Genomic DNA, 21517 nt, shown 5'->3' with positions numbered 1-21517 from the left:
AAAAAAAAAAAAAAAAAAAAAAAAAAAAAAAAAAAAAAAAAAAAGTGCTGTCTCTGGAGAAATACTTGAGGAGCCGGGGCTCGGAAACTGCTGGTTATCGCGGGCCAAATCCAAGCACTCCGCAAACTTCCACGAAACATCAAAAAAAAGTGGGCAGAGATCTAAATGGCAAAAGGATATGAGAGCATAGAATTGCTCTTGTGGATGTGGTTTCAAGGCTTTCCTTCTCCATGGCAACACAAAGAACGAGGCGCTTCTCTAAGAAATGCATCTGCCCACAGGAGCACCCTGGATGGATTAAGTCCTCCCTTGTGCCTAAGAGAGTTTGTAAGGGAAATGTGAAGGCAGGACAAGTGAGCATAAGTAGAAGTTAACCATGCAAAAACCAAGGAGTGAAAGGTTGGGCATTTACCACGAGCTTCCTTGTTACTGACGTTTGTACAGTCGCTCCGGACGCATTTCAGGTTCAGACTTCCCATGAAGAGCTGCTGACCTACCAGGGCAAAGATGCTGAGGCAAAAGAGGGTGAGGATAATCACATTGATCAGCTTCTTCACGGAGCGCAGCAAGGCTCCCACGATGACCTTCAGACCTGAGAAAGAGGACAGGGATGGGGAGAAGACCATTCCCCTCAGCCAGACATGCAGAAAGGCCAAGGAAGGAGCAACTGAGGTCTTGGAAACTGTCAAAGTGCAGGCTGGAACTGGACTCCAGCCTAGCCTGTGATTCTGATCCCTTGAGTTCTTGCTGCAACTCTGTGCCTTGGAAGCTGAGTGTTAATCAAAACAGTCAGCAAGTCTGAGACTCAGTCTCTCTATTCCTGCCCTATGCCTGCCTCAGTGCTGCTGTGAGGTGCAAGCAAGGGGGCTTTGAATAGAAACATGCCACAAGGACTCAAGGCATGGCTTAAGGACAGTTGCAAAGGCACCACTTTAGCTGGGGTCACAGTAGAGAATGAGATAGACCCGTATCTGACATTTAGTAGTTACCATCTACTGTCAAAGTACATGAGTACCATGAGACATAGCTAAATTGTGGAGTAGAAGGGATGAAGAAGGAGCTTTGTCTAGACTCAAGTTATGAGGATATCTTGGGAGGGAAAACTCAGATTATCAGTTATAATAAGGTGTTTTCTTTTCATTCACTTATTCAAGAAGTATTTATTAAGCACCTACTATGTCCATGGCACATGGTTAAGCTGCCAAAGTTACAAAATAAGAAAGACATAATCTTATGGTATGCTAGCAAATATTTAAAACTGGGCCTTCAAGTAGGAGGTGGGAGAGACCTGATTTATAGCTTTCCTTGTTTTCTGAATTCTGTGGTATAGATCTTGATCCCCCATTGCCACCGTGGTAGATTTCAAGCTACTAACATGATGTTACTGGACACAGAGCTGAAAAAAGAACAAGTCAGCTCCAGCAATCCACTGAGTCATGGGCTTTGCTCTCAAGATAACTGGAGAGAGAAACTCCCAGATGAGATTGCAATGCGTGGAATGAACTAAGTGACAAATTTCAGTTGATCAGTGTAGAGGTGAGAGCACATGGCAGCGTACAGTGGAAGGCCAAGCCCTTAGTGGATGAGCTTACTACAAAGTATGACACCAGATAGCAGGGACCTGGAGGCCAAGCTGGGACACTCACTATATTACCAGTTGAAGGCAAACCAGAGGTTACTGCAGCAGCACCCAAGGCAGATTTTAATCTATAACAAGAGGCTTCTCCCAAGCAAGAAATGTGATGATTGTGATTCCTGGATCGTTCTTCCATAGTCCCATAAAAGGTTGTACCTCACACCCTTACTTCCAAAAAGCATCCAGGCATCTCAGTGCATTTCATGGGCCCAAATATAGGTCATATTCACTTGTGTGGAGATGAGGAAGGGGACATGAAAACTGCTAAATGACTACCTGAATGTGTATTTACTTATGTGAAAATAAAAGGGGCTCTGCTCATGCAGAAAGCTCCTAAATCCACCTAAGAAAACAAAGTCCTACTTGCAAAAGAAGAAGAAGAGGAAGAAGGAGGAGAAGGAGGAGAAAGAGAAGAAAAAGAAGAAGAAGAACAAGAACAAGAGAAGAAGGGACAAATTCTATATAAAGTGTTATCTGACTACCTGTTTCTTTATTGCCATTCAGTTGCTTTTCCGGAGTTTCGAAAAATAACCCATTGCTTTTGTTTGAAAGGATTTACATTGCCTGGAGTTTAGGTATTGGGGCCATACGGTATAATTTAAGTCTATATAATCAGCACAACTAAATAGTTCCCATGTCTTTTCATAGTTTGCCAAAGTCACTGATAGAAGAGAAAAGAAGGGGAGGGGAGAAGGTGAAAGGAAAGGACTCCAGAGAGGGAAGATAATAAACTTTTTTGTTTTACTAAAAAAAAAAAAAAGAGAGAGGAAATGGGAAGAAGAAAAGGATGTGCTATAATAACCTTATTTTTAATAAACTGAAATTCATATTCACACCCAACCTTGGCTTCATCCTGATCTGCAGGGCTAAAGTGCCTTCCTCACCTGGCTGCCAGGAGAACACCTTTGGCTCCCCTCCTACTTCACTGGTGGCTGCTGCTCATCTCCTTCCCTGGTTTCTCCTCTTCTCCCATGTCATATTTCAGTGCCCTGGGGCTCAGGCCTTGGTCCTCTTCTGTTCTCCATCAATGCTCATTCCCCTAGTGATCTCATCAGATCTCACGAGTGTAAATATAATCTATAGACCCTTGATTCCTGAAATGGTATCTCCGGCTCCAACTTCTCCCTGGAATCCCGGACTCTTATATACCTAACTGCCTACTGAACCCTTTCCCTCGTGTCTCACAGTCATCTCAAACACAGCATGTTCAAGGCTAGCTTGTGATCTGACCCCAAGGCCTGCTCCTCTCACAGCCTTCTCTCTCTCAATCAGTGACATCAGACATAAAAGTCATTTTTGACTCCTCTCTTTTGCTCACATCATGTATACAATTATCAATCATGAAATGCTATTGTTTTGACCTTCAAGCTGACACAGAATCAGACCAATGACCTCCCACTCCACTACCACTCCCTGATCAGAGAGCACCGCCATCCCTTGCTTTCATAATGGTCTCTTGCGTCAGTTTCAGTTTTGAGGAGCAGACATTCTGAGATCAGATGTGCCAGAGAATTGTGGGGGTTGGGAGAATGCCTGTGGAAGATGAGTGGAGCGCGCAGAAGTGGGCAGGGAGAAGCTTCAGACTGTGGCGCAAGTTTGACGTCTGAGAGAGAGACAAGGAAGAAGGATTGGACAGGAGGAACCTCAGACCGCAGTGCAGCCATCAGAGTCCCCCAGCCAGGTTGCTGGAGAGCCCCTGAGCCAAAGTTTCCTGTTAGAAGAATCCCAGATGCTTCGGGAATGGGCCAGCACTAGAACCCACACATATTGTGTGGAGCAGGCATGATCTCAGCATGTGCATGAATGCAGTGGGGAACCCAGAGACGTGGAAGCTGGGATCTTGAGTCCACCATGCTCCCTGCAGCAGAAGGTCTTCCTGCTTCCACTGCCTCCCCTACATTCCATTCTCCACACAACAGCTCCCATTTCTTCAGAGTGAAGCCCAGATTCTCCCTGGGAGTCCTGCATATAGGACTCCCTTTCACTTTTTCTTTCCCTTCCTCCCTCCCTCCCTCTCTATCTCCTTCCTTTCTCTCCTTCCTTCCCTGTTTCTTTCTCTTTTTCTTTCTTTCCTTCTCTTTCCTCCCTCCCTCCTTCCTTTCTCTTCCTTCCTTCCCTTTTCTTTCTTTTTTTCTTTCTTTTCTTTCCTCTCCCTTCCTTCCTTCCCTTCTTCCTTTTCTTTCCCACCCTTCCCTCCCTCCTCACTCTCTCTCTCTCTCTCCTCTCTCTCTCCTCTCTCTCTCTCTTTCTCTCTCTCTCTCCAATCTCAGCTCACTTCAGACTGCAACCTCTGCCTCCCGGGCTCAAGAAGTTCTCCTGCCTCTGCTTCTCAAGTAGCTGAGATTACAGGTACCCACCACCATGCCTGACTAACTTTTGTATTTTTGTAAAGATGAGGCTTCACCATATTGGCCAGGCTGGTCTCAAACTCCTGGCCTCAAGTTATATGCCCGCCTTGGCCTCCCAAAGTGCTAGGATTACAGGCATGAGCGACCATGCCCAGCCCCCCTTCACTTCTGTGATCTCACTTCCAGCACCTGGCCCCTCACTCCCTCCCCTCCAGTCCCATCCTCATCCCTGCTACTCTTCAATCTCGGTGCTGGCTATTTCCCATGCTCAGAATATTCCTTCCCATATATCTGCTTGTGTCACTTCCTCAGCACCTTCAAATCTCTGCCACCTCTCACCTCAATGACCACTATCCTAATCTGTTTAAAATTGCAACCTGCTTCCCCTATATCCTGTGACTTGCCATAGCCCCACGGTGTCTGCTTTCTCTTTATATTTTCCCTGGCATATAGCACTTGATTACATGCAACACAAGGTACTTACTTATTATAACCATTGCCTGGTGTCTGTCTCCCGTCCCCCTCCCCTAAAAGGTAACACTCCATGAGACCAAGTGTCTGTATCCATTTGCTTACTAATAGATCCTAAGCAGTTAGCACAGTCCCTGGACATATTAGGTGCTCAATAATTATCAGTTGGGCCATCAAATAAATGTGTAAAGCAGGGTTTACAGGTTTGTTTGTTTTTGGTTTACATTATGACATTGTGAAAAAATTTAAATACAAATTAAGGTTCTTTCTAGATAAGAGCCAGTGTGAAAAGTGAGTGACTTACGTGAAACTACTGAAATTGCTTTCAAAGCTCTCAACACACGGAAGGTGCGCAGGGACAACAGGTTGATGCCGATGCACCAGTATGACACCATCCTGTAAGACAAAGCACAGGGAGACGTGGGCTTGCTCAGCTCTGCAGCGGCACTGCACATCGCCACAAAAGCCACAGGTAAGCTCAGCCTGGGGCCTGTGCCCTCCACAGTGAAACCGACAGCCTCACCTTCCCAGCCCCACCTTTACCTCAGGATATGGCAATACCACTGTTCATTGCTATGGAGCATGAACTGCAGAAGAGGCTGTTCTCAGTTCACCTTCATATGTGGACACAGATGATGACTCCTTGAACTAGTCCATATAGTTCCGTAAACAACAGAAGTCCTTTCACATATATACTGAGTGGCTGGCAAGTTCCATGCCCCAAGGCACTTCACTAAGGTCTCCAGCCACTACACGGTCAGGCCTGAATGTGAACCCAGGCAGCACAGCTCCAGAGCCGTACTCTTAACCACTGTGCTTCTCTGCCTTTCCATAACTAAGAGCACACAGCCTTTGAACTTCAAATGTAAAACTCTGAAATTACTAGCACCTACTTCCAAGGGCTTTTGTGAATATTAAATAGGAAAAAATATGCAAAGTGCTCAACATTATACCTAGTACAAATTAAATGACACTAGGTTAACTATTGCTGTGCTGGCAATGGGACATTGCATTTCTTGCTTTTTCTTTTGCTGACTCCATTACATCATTCAGATTCCAAATCAGTGTCCTTTCCTTCAGGAAGAGCCTCAGCCTTCACCTCACACCATACATAATGATAACTCAGAATGGGCCATGGACTGAAACATAAAAGCCAAAACTATAGAACTTCCAGAGGTGAACATGAATAAAGCTCTTTGTAACCTTGTAGTAGCCAAAGATTTTTTAGACTGTTTGGTTCTTCCTGTGTCCTCTGACAGCTCAACACATGTATAGCCCCTGTCCTGGTACTCACCGTACCATATTGTAAGGGTCATTAATTGTCACTGTTCCCCTCTGGACTGTGAACTTCATAAGACTGAAAACCATGTCTTTTTTTTTTTTTTTATTGGCACACCCCTGTATCTTGCATAGAGTCTGGCCCATAATAGGCCAGTGTTGGTGAGTAAATGGCTGAAGGAACAAGAACTTGAGTGTTGACCTAGAAATGGGTTTGTGTGTGAAGGCCTCTGGCCAGTTGGCTGCATGTGCTGTTCAGGGCCAACCAACACAGAACTCAGAGCTCTAGGCACTACTAGGCCACACTCAGCCACTCACATGGATCCACACAGAGCACTGATGGAAGCAAGGGGGCTTCTTTCCCACCCCAAGTCTCCTCAAAAACATCTTTAACTTCTTACGCTGTTCCAATGACAAGGGAGTCCAGCCAGTTCCATGGATCTCGAAGGAAAGAAAACTCATCCAGAATGAAACCTCTTGCCAATATTTTAATCAAGGCTTCAAAAATATAAATCCCAGTGAAGACATACCTAAAAAGCAAATCGTTCACAACAGGAAGGAACATGATAAACAATGTGAACAGCAAAGAGCCCTTCTATCTTACTGGCCTTCATATTTTTTTCCATTTAAACGTGACATTTAATATCCTGGTCTTCAGCAAACCAGAGTTCAAAATGGCAAGCTGCTTAAGCAAATCCTGGTATTTAGAATTCCAGAGAAACCAGCCTAGAGATAAACTGTGAAGGTGCATTTTAAGCTTTATGGCCATATTCTCGAGAGTAATTTCAGATAACAAGAGGCCCAAGCACTGGAGGTTGTAGTTTGTCACCACAATTCTAGAGTTGGCATTTGACAAGCAAATAGCTGAATTTTTTCATACCTGTGTTCATGGATTGGAAGGCTTAATATTGTTAAGGTGTCACACTACCCAGGGTGATCTACAGATTCAGTGCAATCCTTATCAAATTCCCAATGACTTTTTTTTACAAAAATATAAAAATTCATCCTAAAATTCATATGGAATTTCAAGGGACCCCAAATAGCCAAAACAATGTTGAAAAAAAAAATTTGGAGGTCTCACACTTCCTGATATTGAAATTTATTACAAAGCTACAGTAATCAAAATAGGTGTGTATTAGTCCATTCTCACACTGCTAATAAAGACATACCCAAGACTGGGTAATTTATAAAGGAAAGAGGTTTAACTGACTCACAGTTCAGCATGGTTGGAGAGGCCTCAGAAAATCTGCCATTATGGTGGAAGGGGAAGCAAACACATTCTTCTTCACATGGCAACAGGAAGGAGAAAAATGAAAGCAAAGCGAAGCGGGAAGCCCCTTATAAAACCATCGGATTTCCTGAGAACTTACTCACTATCGCGAGAAGAGCATGGGGGAAACCATCCCCACGACTTAATTGTCTCCCACCAGGGCCCTCCCATCAGATGTTGGGACGATGGGAACTACATTTCAAGATGAGATTTGTGTGGGGACACAGCTAAACCATATCAAGATGGTACTAACATAAAGACACATATACACCAAAGGAATAGAATAGAGAGCCCAGAGGTAAACTTTTGCATATATGGTCAAATTATTTTCCACAAGGGTGACAAGACCGTGGAATAGTTTTGGGAAAATGGGCAGTCTTTTCAACAAATGATATAGAGAAAACTGAATCTCCACTTGCAAAAAATGAAATTAGAACCTTAACTTACACCATATAAAAAATTACTTCAATATAGATTAAAGTCCTAAATGTAAGATCTGAAAAAAATAAAATTCATAGAAGAAAAATTTGAAAGTCATATATCTAACAAGGAGTTAATATACAGAATATATAAATAACTCCTACAACGGAAAACCAAACACTGCATGTTCTCACTCATAAGTGGGAGTTGAACAATAAGAACACATGGACATGGGGAGGGGAACAACACACACACTGGGGCCTGTTGGGGGGTAGGGGGAAAGGGGAGTGAGAGTATTAGGCCAAATACCTAATGCATGGGGGGCTTAAAACCTAGATGATGGGTTGATGCAACAACAAACCACCATGGCACACATATACCTATGTAACAAACCTGCATGTTCTGCAGATGTATCCCAGAACTTATAGTAAAATAAAATAAAATAATAAAATAAAAAAGAACACTTACAATTCAACAATAAAAGATTAGATGACCTAATTTAAAAATGACTAAATGATTTGAATAGATATTTCTCCAAAGATGGAATATAAATGGCCAATGAGCATATGAAAAGATGCTCAGCATCACTAATCATTAGAGAAATGCAAATCAAAACCACAAAGAGTTGACCTCACACCCATTAGGATGGCTACTATTTTTTTAAAAAAAACATAAAATAACAAGCGTTGATGAAGATGTGGAGAAATTGACACACTTGTGCACTGTTGATGGGATTGTAAAATGGTGCAATCCCTATGGAAAACATTATGAAGACTCTTCACAGATTAAAAATAGACCTGTCATACTATCCAGCAAAGCCACATCTAAGTATATGTACAAAAGAATTGAAAGCAGGACCTCAAGGACATATTTGCTTACCCATGTTCATAGTAGCACTGTTCACAATAGCCAAGAGGTGGAAGCAACCCAAATGCCCTTTGCCAGATAAGTAGACAATCTTCTAAAAAAAAAAAAGCTTATATCTTTTTCTATATTCCCAAGCTGTCAAAAATAATGGGTCTGCACACACACACACACACACACACACACACACACACGGGACTGAAACAAGTAAGTAATTCGGTCAAACAACCTGTCAGTTCAGAGTAAAATGTGGTATATACATGTGATGGAATATTAATCAGCCTTAAAAAGGAAGAAAATGTTGTCACATTCTACAACATGTATAAAAGTTGAAATTATTATGCAAGGTGAAACAATCCAGTCATAAAAAGACAAATACTGTGTGATTCCACTTATATGAGGCAGGGGCTGAGGAGAAGATTGAAATGGGGAGTTGGCATTTCATTGATACAGAGTTTCAGTTTTGCAAGATAAAAAGAGTTCTGGAGATGAATAATGACAATGTTGTGCAACACTGTGAATGTACTTAATTCCACTGGACTTAAAATAGTTAAGATGGTATCTTTTATGTTATAATGTTATCACAATTTTAATAAAATCTAGCTCCTTCCTTTTTCTTCCCTGAATCTTCCATCACACTCTATCTTTGCTATGGTTGGAATGTCCCCTCCAAAAGTCATGCTGACATTTAATTGGCACTATTATGGTATTAAGGGGTGGGACTCTTAGGAGGTGATCAAGCCATGAAGGTACTGCCTTTGTGTATTAATGCCAATGACTCAGGAGCGTGTTCCTGACAAAAGGTGAGTCCAGGCCTCTTGGCCGTTGCTCTCTCATGTGCACATTTTTGCCCTTCTGCCCTCTGCCTTCTGCCGTGGGATGAATGAAACAGCAAGAAGATGCTCACCAGATGCAGACCCTTTGATCTTGGACTTCCCGGCCTCCAGAACTGTAATAAATACATCTGTATTCTTGACAAATTATCCAGTCTGTGGTATTGTTATCACAACATAAAATTGACTAAAACAATTCTCTAATTTATTTCCTTTTTTATCTTCTGCCTCAAAAAAAAAATCTTATATCTTTTGTTATAATCCCAAGCTGCAAAAATACTGGGTCTGTAAGCACTAACACATGCGTGCACACACACACACACATACACACACACATTCACTTGGGACAGAAACAAGCCATTCAGTTAAACAACTTGTCAGTTCAGAGTAGAAGAAGTGGACCTTTTCTGGTAAACTATCCATCCTAGTAGCCTTGAAAGCTAAAGAATAAAGGCCTTGAGGACTTGAAAAAACTCGAAGCAGAAATGGTCCTGAGGCTGCTACAGGCAAGAGCTCCTCCTTGCTGCAGGTTTTTTTCTGAGCTACTCACCTTTTGTGTGACAAATGAGCATATCAGATTAAATAATGTCTGTCCTAAAATATATGTGCATAAATGTGGGGTTGCAGGAGGCTGTTAAAAATGTCCTCAGATAAAGAGGCATGAGAAGAATTTAAAAGGGCAACTTCCTTTAATAACAATTTTAAATTATAAAGCCATAGGTGCTTTGGTAAAAATCTGTAATAGTAGATTCATGGGATTTTTCAAGTCTTCATACAGGTCTCAAGCAAATGAGACAGCAGACCCTGGCTGCTATTTCTGCATGACATTCTAGCCTCCCACCTCTTCCCTCCACCATTCTCTCTTTTCCAGCTGAAGCCTGACCAATGATGGGACAGGCACACCAAAATGACATCTGGTGTGGAGCAGAGCCATGCCCGCCAGCAGGAAATTACATGCCTCCTTGTATGAAGACATTTTTAACAGCCTTCTCCCACCCAAATTCATGTATCCTCTGTTTATCCAAAACTGCCAGGAGAGAACAGCAGCTTTCCCTATCCTTACCTCCTGCCTCTCTGTTTCCCTACAGCCTAAAAAGGAGTTTTCCTCCCTGACTTATGAGTATTTTAATAGTGAAAATGGCTTCAGAGCAAATTGCCTTCCAGTTGGGCCACTGCTTCCCATAATAGAGAAAGAAGGCTCCTTGCATCTCACCACAAGGACTAGGCAGGGCAAACCACTGCTGTGGAGACAACTTAGTCTCCTGATCTGTCTCCTCCATAGGTCCTGCCCCCCTGATCACAAAGGCTTCCAGGGAAGTTGCAGTAAGTAACTCAGCACCTCATACAACAGCCAGATCTCCAAAGGGGAGATCACATTCCCCAGGGACACCACCAAGATGGCATCTATTTCCAGGACTACCTGTGTCCTCAAGGCACAGCCCCTCCACCAGCCAGCCTTAACCAGGTTCCAGGTTCCACCTAGCAACAGAGAGGGATGGTCCCTACAAAGATGCCACCTAGGACGGAGAAGAATTCTCTGCAGGCAAATAAACCAAATCAGACCTTGCAGTCAAAGAAAGGGCAGTTTTCAAAGTCTGACCTCCAACCTGTGTCCCAGAAACCACTAGAACTAAGTAAAGGAAAATAGATATGTATGTGATTTTAGACAACACTTCCAGGAAAAAAGTAGGGTGGAAGTGACTGAAGACTGCCTTCCCAAATTTCCATTAAATATCTGTGAAAACATTTGAAAATAAAAACATGCTCTAAAGAAACATGATGAAAGTGAGCATCATCCAAATTCCAGGAGGAAATCCCCCCAGGGTCATCAGTCCTTCCTGCCCCGGAGCATCCAGCCTTGCTCACATAGCCCTTTTCCTGATGATGCCGTATTCCCTAATAAGTACCTGTAAGGTCTGGGAGTCCCTGGTCCTACTCCCCACCAGAGGCATAAACAGCTGCTAGCCAGCTTTCACCGTCATGCCTATAGCATGAGTGATTCCCTCAAGCCTTAGAAACGATAAGTCATTGCTCCACTCATTTTTAAAATATCAGATAAGCCATTCCATTCACAAAAAGCTTCTTGTATTTGCCTGAACCTGAGTGGGTCTCTTTGAATTACGAGAGGATCTGAAAGAAAATGTACAGCTACAAGGGTAACTAATGTGGGAGAGGTAGTATAATACTGGCAATTTGCCAAGTCAGATACCACAAACATTACCATAAGCATCCTTAAAGAAGAATCTGCAAGGAATTAAACCAAGGAGGAAGGGAAAATAATACAAAAGACATTTAGAAAATATTAAAATTTGAAATGTCACGTATTAAAACCTACAAGGCAGAGACAAAGCTGTACCCCTAAGCATCATCCCTATAAATCTTTTTATTATTTACAGCAAGAAGGAAAATGCATGAATTAAACATTCAAATTCATATTTTAGAAAACATTATGTCCTACTGAATGTATAATGAACAAAATTAAAGAAGGTAGAAGGAAAAATATTATATTTTTAAATAGAATTTAAGGCCAGGTGTTGTGGCTCACACCTGTAATCTCAGCACTTTGGGAGGCTGAGGCAGGCAGAACACTTGAGTCCAGGCGTTCAAGACCTGGGAACATAGCAAAACCTCATCTTTACTAAAAGTATAAAAATTAGCCAGGTGTGATGGTGCACACCTGTAATCTCAGCTACTTGGGAGGCTGAGACACAAGAATCACCTGAATCCAGGAGGCGGAGGTTGCAATCAGTGGAGATTGCTCCACTGCACTCAGCCTGGGCAAGCAAGCAAGATTCTGTCTCAAAAAATAAAAAATAAAATAAAAATAGAATTTAAGACATAAAAATAATTTAAAATTTAGTTTTAGAAAAACATATTAATTTAAGACAAATAGAGTTCGTGTCCTTTGTAGGGACATGGATGAACCTGGAAACCATCATTCTCAGCAAACTGACACAAGAGCAGAAAATCAAACACCGCATGTTATCAGTCATAGGCAGGTGTTGAACAATGAGAACACGTGGACACAGGGAGGGGAGCGCTACACACTGGGGTCTGTTGGGGGGAAATAGGGGAGGGACAGTGGGGGGAGAGGAGTTGGGGAGAGATAGCATGGGGAGAAGTGCTAGATGTGGGTGATGGGGAGGAAGGCAGGAGATCACACTGCCACGTGTGTGCCTGTGCAACAATCTTGCATGTTCTTCACATGTACCCCAAAACCTAAAATGCAATAAAATAAATTTAAAAAAAAAGAATTTAAGACATAGTTTTAGAAAAAACTATAGAATAGTTTTTAAAATAGAATTTAAGACATAGTTTAGAAAACAGAAATAGGCAAGCCTCTGGCAATATCACAGAAATGAGAAAACATATTAACAAAATGATAAATGAGAAGAATATAGCAACATATACAGAGAAATATTAAAACTAAAGATTACCAATTAAAAAAATGAAAAAGCTATTAATAAATGAATCCCTTCCCATTTCACTAATTCCTTATATCCTTCCCCAAAAGATTTGCAGATATAAATCACTTTACTGGATAAATCTTTCTTTCTGTCAGTATGACTCATTTCCATGATATTAAAAAATTTCAAAACATGGAAAAGATGGGAAGCCATACAAATCATCAAGAGAGTAAACAAATGCTGAAGTTACAAGGTATAATGAAATAAAAGACCGCATTTATAATGGCAACAAAAAACAATAAAATTCACTAACAAATTTAACAAAGAATTGTGGAAGATCTATATGAAGAAAACTTTAAAGCAATCAGAGGAACACAAAAGAAGATTTCAACAAATGAAAAATATGTCATGTTCTCAATGAGTTCCAACCTCATACAGATGTCAGTTTCCTCTAGGTTAATTTATAAATCCTTTCATCATGTCAATAAAACTCACCAAGCTGATTATAAAATTTACATAAAAAATAAACCAATGAGTGCCATAAAAATTCTCAAAAGGAATCTCTAGCACTACTAGACATTACAATATTAGAAAATTTTTATAATTAAAAAGTATGGTTCTGGCATACAAAAATGCAGACCAATGGAAGAGAGAAGAAAGTCCAGAAATAGATCCGAATACCTAAGTAACATTTCACATCAGAGGATAAGAAATGGACTATTTAACAAATGGTGTTGAGACAAACGGATAGACATCTGGGATGGAAATACAAAGTCAGATCTATTTATGACACCCTACCCTTGAATGAATTCCAAATTATTCAAGGATTTAAATTTTTAAAAAAGGAAACTACTAAAGTACTATGAGAAAATATGAGAGAGTCCTTTTATAACTTAAGGCTAGAGAAAGTGTTTCTAACTATAAATCAAAGTCCATGGGCATAGAGGAAAGTTTGTTAAATGTAATACAGGAAAAGAAAAAAAAATCATAAGCAAAATTAAAAGACAATGGATGCCTGCTTCAATTGTGATGAAAACCTGAAGTGGTTGGACAACTCCTACCACAGATAACGAGTATTAAACTGGAAAATATATACATATAAGGACAATTATTTGAAGGCCCTGGAAGGTGAACAAAGGGAGGCAGATACTGGGGCAGATATTCCTCTTAAAAGAATATAACTGTGATGCACAAGAATTACAAAAATGTTTAATTGTGTGGGTCCGAAAGTGTTTTCCAACTTCCCCACTCCCACCCCAACACTGGCAAATGGCTACAGTTCTGAAGATTTAAGGTGGCAGAGGGTGGAGTTCAGAGCTCGCAGAGCAGCTGGAAATTTAGGGAGAAAATCCTGGAAGCAAGCAACAGAGAGGGCAGAAAACATGAAAATGACATACTTAAAGTGCTAGAAAAACAAATTGCCAAGCACGAATTCTATATACAATGAAACTCTACCTCAAAAATGAGTGTGAAATAAAGACATTTTCAGATCAATATAAACTGAGAATGTGTTGCCAACAGAACTGAAGCACAAGAAATATTAAAGGAAGTTGTTCAGGCTGAAGAGAAATAATACCAAACGAAAACTTGGTTCTATAGGAAAAAAAGTCTTTATAAGGCATGTGCCCATTTAAAGCAAAAATCATAAATGGTATCGTTGGGTTTATTGCATACATTAATATAAATATATGACAAAAAGCAAACAGGGGACTCAACCGTGGCATGGTTTCTGTTTTACCCGAAGCATTTTAACATTAGCTCTAAGTATGTTTTGCCAGTTGAAAATGCATACTTCAAGCTCTGAAGAAACTACTAAAAATTGCAAAGAAGTAAAGCTAAAAGGCCAGTAGAGGATTAAAATGAAATATTAAATATACCTGATTAACATAAAGTGAAGCAGTAATGGAGAAATAATGGAGTGGCAAAGGAACAACAACAAAACAACAACAAAAAACAGATGAGATAAATAGAAAAACAAGAAAAACGGCAGACCAAATCCAATTACATAACTACACTAAATGTAAATGAACTTTAGTCCATCAAAAGGCAGAGACGGAATTGATAGACTGCATAAAAAGCAAAAACCCACTATATGTTGTTTACAAGCGATATGCTACAAATACAAAGACACAAAAGGGCTGAGAGTAAAAGGATGGAAAAAGATACACCGTGCAAATGAAGAGCATAAGAAAGCTGGAGTAGCTATATTAATATTAGACAAAACAAATATTAAAAAGAGTATTATTAGAGGCAACGAAGACATTCCATAATAATAAAAGAATGAATATATTCAGAGGATAATAATAATCATCGTAAGTGTGTATGTACCTGTTAATAGTGCTTCAAAATACACCAAGCCAAATTTGACAAAAAGAGAGAAAGAATAGATAAATCCACAATCATAGAGATTTCAAGCCTCTCTTTCAGTGATTCATAAAAGTGCTAGGTAAAAATCCGTAACGGTATAAAAGATTTAAATGATACTATCAACCACCTTAACTTAACTGAACTTTTAAGGAGTATCACACCAAACAATGACAGAATCCACATTCTTTCCAAGTGCATGTGAAACATTTCCCAAGACAGACTATAAAACATGTTTCTGTTTATTTCAAAAGATTGAAATTTTACAGGGTATATTCTTTTCATATAACTGATCTGAAATTAGATAATAATCAGACAACCAGAAAACAAGTAGAAAAGCATAAAATATTTGGAAATATTTAAAAAAACAAACACTTCTAAATAACACATGGGACAAAGAAGAAATCATGTGAAAATGTAGGGAATATTTTAAACTGAAAGGTAATAAAAACACAAAGTATTGACATCTGTGGAATGCAGCTAAAGCAGTTCTCGGACAGAAATGTGTAGCTTTATGCAACTGTATAAGAAGAAAAATCTAAAACCAACTTTTTTTTTTAACGGCCCAGGCAAGCCTGGCGTGGCAGGAAGCGCCATGGAGCTGCCCGTGCCTAAAACCAACTATTTAAGCTTCCAACTTAAGAAGCTAGAAATAGAAGAGCAAATTAAAATCAAAGCAAATTGAATGAAAAGTTTAATACAGACTTTGGAATTTTCACATATTGCTGGTAGGAATGTGAAATGATGCCATCAATTTGAAAGAGTTTAGTAGTTTCTCAAAAAGTTACATATATAATTATCACAGGACTCAGCAATTACACACCTCAGGAGGCTGAGGCAGGAGAATTGCTTGAACCCGGGAGGTGGAGGTTGCAGTGAGCTGAGATAGCACCATTGCACTCCAGCCCAGGCAACAACAGCAAAACCCTGTCTCAAAAAATTAAAAAAACTAAAACAAATTTTTAAAAAGAATAGCTTTACTCTTGGCATAGTGAATTGGTATAAAAATTTTTTTACAAACAAAAACAAAGAATAAGCAAATACATAAATATAGCTTTATGCAAAAAGATGTTTATAACAATGTTATAATCTACTAAAATGATGTGATTAAGTACATTATGGTTTATTCACCAGATAAAATAGTATACAGTCATCAAAATAGATTCCTATAAAACTTATGTAAACAACACAAAGAAAACCACTTAAAATGTGAACATAAAATTGTATGTGTGCTGTTTATTACAAATTGTAAACAAAAAAGGACAAAAATAAAACTGACTCTGCCACCATAGGTGTTAGAATTATTAGTGACTTTTTCTTTCTCTCCAATGTAATCATTAGCTGTCTTAGGTATATTTGTTTAAAAACTTAGGACAGGTGAGTGAAAGAAATATACTTACTCAGCAATGTCAGTATCGTTGCTGTTGCTGGTTTTACCAAGCCCGCTAGCCATGAACACACAGTTGATGATAACGGTGCTGATAATGAACATGCTGAACAATGTGGCCAGCATCCATTAAGGCAGATACATTGCAGGATGGCATGAGTCATTAGCTATTGGGTAAGACTGGGAGTGCCTCTACTGGTGCCCCTTTCTGCAGGTGCATTTATCTTCTGACTGTGAGTGTTGGCTGAGAACAACTCACAACTGTCCCCTCCTGTGGGGAATTGTACCCTGCTGAATAGCAGCCACCTCACTTGGAGAGCTACACACCTTCTTCCACATGTCTGACTACCTTAAGCCCTCGCTTCAAAGTGGGACAATTCTGTGGTGCAATTTGTGCTCCAGAGTTCCTCATGGGATCATTATGAAGCCAACTCAGCTGAGACTATATCCTTGCTTGGCTCTTCATTTTCTTCCCTTCTGCTTCCCTTTTTCCTTCTCCAGAAAGCACTCCTCTGTTAAATCACTTAAATAAGAATCCCCATATCAGGCTCTGCTTCTAGGGAGCCAAACCCAAATACTTATTCATTGCCATTCTCCTCAATATTTAACTAAATCTATCAATCCATATCTTTTTCTCATCCCCCTGTCTAAAACTTCCTAGTGTCTCCGTCAACCCTTGCATACATCAGAAATGCTTAATCATTCCTACCTGCCTTTACGCTTTAAGACTGACATTGCAAACCCTACGTTTTAAGAGTCTGACAAGGGATATAAATGGGTAAAATGTTCAGCCACAAGAGGGGTGCAGAGGTGGTGAGACAGAGCTTACATGTCCCCTCCAAAGAGGCAGCAATTTCTTACTCCCCCGATTTTTGCCAGGTATTAACAGAAATGTAAACCTAGCCTTGCCAGTTTCCATCTTTCAAGAAAAGCTGGAAATCTGGAGTATTCATGTTAGAAAGTGTTTTTTAAAGCTTTATATACTGTGTAAGTCCAACACAACACATTTATCAACCCAATATGGTGCACAGGTTGCCAGTTTAACTCTTTAGGTGTCAGCTTAGATGTGCCTTCCTCTAAGAAGTTATCCTTGATGCCTCTAAAGCACAGCAGTGCCTCTCCCTGCTACCACTTTCACACTACCAATCTCACTGAAGAAATGGCCTGCCTTTCAATCCATCCCCTTCTGAGGCCACAGGATCCCAGAGAAGGAGATGACATCTTGTTCACATCCAGCACAGTTCCTGCCTGCAGCAGTAGGCACTCAGCCAGTATTTGTGGAAAGAATTCACTATTTGCTTCCATTCAATAACATGAACTATCTGGGGCACGTGCACTTTTCAAATGATCTGGATTTAGTAAAAGGTGCAACGAAAGGATATGAATGGACTGAGATTCTAATGGCTAAACTTCTGATTGAATTGAAAGGTCCAAAAATGAACAAGGCACGCTTGGCACTGAAGCGGTAGATTGTTCTCTTTTTGTTTAACACCATAAACGTCTGCGGAACAAAACAAAACAAGAAAACACACACATATACAGCAGGAATTAAATGCAGTGACAAAACAATATTTATAATTAATTCATTTAGAGAAAATTATAATATAACTGTGGGGCTGTGGAATATGTACCCAATGGGACACTCCAGAGGAACCAGAGATGGAAAACATGGGACCTGAAAATACCAATATTAGGAGTATAGAGGAATAACTGGGAAAACAAAACCCTTAATATTATACTCCATGGTATGCATCAACGGGGAAAGGGACTAGAAGAGAACTTAAGAGACAGAAATTGACCTTGGACATTTAGATTCCGCAGATTACTTTAAATTATTTTGATTACTAATGAAAACTTTGTAATGAATCATAGGAGAGTAAGTGACCTAGAGGATCCATGTTTGCTATGCCGGGGGTCTAAGAAGTGCTGAGTGAAATACCAGTAAATTCTAACCTTGATAATCTTCAAGAAAAAAGTCACCAAATTTTCTGGACTTGCTCTTTCTCTACCTCTGTGGACATAGGGGCAAATCTGCCTGTGGTTCCTAACCAGCAGGGATGGTGTGCATTGCCCCCACAGAAGGCATTTGGAAGTGTGTGTGGGTGTTTGGGGTTGTCTGTTATAATGATTATGGGTTCTACTGGCCTTTATTGGGAAGGCCTGGGGATGCTGAACAGGACACACTTGCCAGTGTGCATTATGCCTCCCAAAGTGCCCAACGGAGTCCCACTGAAGAACACTGACCCTCTGCCCATTTTCTCCTAGTGTGACTCCCTGGGCATTGGGAATGAAGCTGACCCTGGACAACAACCTGTCACTAACAGGCTTCTAACTTCCACCCCCAAACCTCCCTCTTTCCATTCAGCTGTAATCTAGCTGTCCACATATCCGTCCCTATGGCTGTCAGTTACAAAAGCCTTCAGAAAGTAACACTCATTCCTTTCTCCTCAACTCATAGGTCCTTCAGATGTGCAAAAAGTACTACTTGGCCATGTAATACCACATGTTCTCAGGCAGGAGAGACAGACCTCTGCACCCAGGCCCAAAGTCAGTACTGTGATTGCTGCCTTGGCACAGGTGCCAGAACCTCAGCCACTGCCAGCCATCAACCTTCCTTTAATGAGTTGCTGGGATTTACTGGTCTGATGGTCATCTGGCTGCAGGGAAAAGTCTGTGCTAGGATATTTTTCTTTGCCCCCATAATAATGAAATGAGCCTCAGAGTTTTTTAAAAAATATATAAGCAAGAGCCCAAGACCTGCTTTGGAAATTCTGTGCCTGTGCTTTGAATAGACAGACAATTTTAGGGCAGAAACAAACCTCTCTTTGAGGTGAGTCACCCCAGATTAATAAGTGGTACAATATGGCACTCCTTCTGTGCCCTTTGATTTTGATATTTTATTGATGCCTCTTCTTACTGCTTTAAATATTTTAACTAATGCTGTAGTTAACTCTACTTGCCAGGGTTTTAATGATTAAAATGATAGGTACTAGCTCCTCCTGTCTGCTTGCTGATACTTCTTTACTTCTTTTCCCTGTTGCTCTTTAAAATGGGGCTTCTAAAGAGAAGCAGCCTGTGATGATAAAAAGCGTCCTTGGGTTTGCATCCTAGCTCTGTCACTCACTGGCTGCTTGACCTGGCTAAAGCCATTTTTCCAGCTAGGCTCTGGTTTCCTCATCTGTAAGATAGAGTGCTAATGACAATCACACATACCTCACATGACAGCTGAGAGCACTGGTCATGTGAGATCAGGGCTGTGCGGGGCTCTAAATAAACATGTCTTCTGATTTAAACGGAAGACCCAGACTAAGAAGCAGTGGTCCTAGAATTACCACCCAGGCTGGAATAGTTCTGTTCTCTGAGAATTGTCAGCTGCACACCAAGCTGCTGCCTGACTCATGGGTCTCCTATCCAGCACTGAGGCAGGAGTCCTCTACAGTTGAGTCACCTCCAACAACTGTACCTCCAAGAAGGCCCTGGAATCCTGGGGCATCAGGAAAAGGAGAAATATTGGAATGTTTTTGCTTCTTCACTTCTTTCCCCCTTGCTTGTCCTTCATACTTACACCCTACTTTCCTCTATACACGTGGTCCTCATTTGCCTGGCAACCCTAAGTCTATCCCAACTGAAGGACATGCAAATCAGGCAATCTTGCGTTGAAAGGTCAGTTTCTTATGGATGCCAGCCAGACGTCCTCAGCACCCCATATTTTCCAGGGCTTTCCCTAAGTTCCCAGCCTCCTCCCGCTCTGACCTCAGTATGGCAAGGTGGGATATCCAATCTCTGCTGGATCACACCGCGAGATGATGATGGCAAGATCTTCTGAGCCTTTCCTGAAGGTGGACAGTATGCAGACAACTGTGCTCACAGCCTCAGGCTCTAGAACAGTCATCTGGGAGCTCAAAGTTTACATTTCCTCACTCAGGAGCCCCTTCAAGAAACCTTTATCAGAATTTCCCTGCAAGAACTGCATCCAGGCAGATAAAATAGCAAGTCTTTCACATATTTGCAAAGAATTTACATACAATCTGCATGTGCCCCCTTGGTTGCCATTTCTCTTAGATTTCATTTATTGAGCTCCTACTATGTATCAAGTGTTGGTTTGAACCCAATCAGCCTCGTTTAATAGCCTAGAAAGCCTATTATCCAAGAGTTTTTAAGGTAAAATCTTGTTACCATAATGAGCATTTCTGGACCGTGATATTAATGCTTTATATCAGTATAATGCATTACAGTGATAAAGTGCTTTCCCAGCATATCCACACTCTAAGGTGGGAACATCAGGCATCACTTCTATTTTACAGATTTTAAAAGTGAAGGTTTGTAAAGTGACTTGCCCAGAGTCATAAAGCCAATCACTTGAAACGGCCTGCACCTGACCTCTGTGACTACTAGTCCAGTCCTCTCTCCAGACTTCATTTGTGTTTTCTCCATTTTCCTTTTACCCTTTTGCAGTCCCTCATCCTCATCTTCTCCCCTAATACATGCCTTTCAGATAAAAAATGAGGGCTGAAAAGAATTTTCAGGACTATGTAGGCAATGCCAGGGGATGACAGCAATGAAGAGGCACGGCCTGCCAGCTAAAGGCCCAGGTGTGGTGTTTGGAGAACCCGTAACACCAGTTATAACGGCATGGTTAGAACACCCCCACCTCCTCATGAAGTACCTTGTGATTTCTGTAGAATGGGTCCAGGTCTTCCAGGGGCTTTCCTATGAGATCACGGGGAATGTTGCCATAGAGCTTGGGCAACTTCCTGGAGACCTTCAGGTCAAGCTGAGGCCGGGGCTGGGGCACTTCTCCTGTCTGGTCCTTAGACTTCTTTTTCTCCTTTTGGATGGCAATCCGCTTCTCAATTGCGGCCAGAGAGTCAGAAGTGAAGGGGCGGAAATTCCGCTCATCTGGGAAAATTACTGGGTAGCATCTGTCATCCATCTTCACCCTCAGGACAGAGACAAGCCACAGATCCTCAGAGAGTCCTCGGGAGGCAGGAATAAAACAGTCTGCCCTAGGATTCCAGTCTTAGAGGATGGTGTCATAAGGACCTACAAGAGCTGAGCTGAGGTCAGGAGGCTTGGGAGCCGACAGGCTGTGACGATCAGAAGAGACGACCACCACCGTGGGTAGAGCAGGAATTTTTGGCACAGACAGAACCAAAGCAGGGCATCATTCCTGGAGGACCTGGCAAGAGGTGGGAAGTTGAGTTCAGAAACAAGTGAGCAGAAGAAGCCCACTTTCTAA

General features: G+C 41.2%; 1 protein-coding gene across 1 annotated transcript in view; it reads right to left on the bottom strand.

The window, feature by feature from the left end:
- Positions 1–21442, bottom strand: part of SCN11A (sodium voltage-gated channel alpha subunit 11) — an 88177-nt gene extending 66735 nt beyond the window's left edge. The window contains exons 1-6 of the mRNA XM_037731329.1: positions 20945–21442; positions 17661–17779; positions 16292–16393; positions 6135–6263; positions 4760–4851; positions 413–592 (exon numbers count right to left, since the gene is read on the bottom strand). Of these exons, the coding sequence (XP_037587257.1) occupies positions 413–592; positions 4760–4851; positions 6135–6263; positions 16292–16393; positions 17661–17779; positions 20945–21211 (889 nt within the window). The 5' untranslated portion in view covers positions 21212–21442. The remainder of the gene's footprint in view (positions 1–412; positions 593–4759; positions 4852–6134; positions 6264–16291; positions 16394–17660; positions 17780–20944) is intronic.
- Positions 21443–21517: the final 75 nt, after the last annotated feature.

Source organism: Cebus imitator, unplaced genomic scaffold, assembly GCF_001604975.1.
Source record: "Cebus imitator isolate Cc_AM_T3 unplaced genomic scaffold, Cebus_imitator-1.0 Scaffold391, whole genome shotgun sequence".
NCBI lineage: Eukaryota > Metazoa > Chordata > Mammalia > Primates > Cebidae > Cebus > Cebus imitator.
Note: the sequence above shows the minus strand (reverse complement) of the source record. Positions and strands in the feature narration are given on the sequence as shown.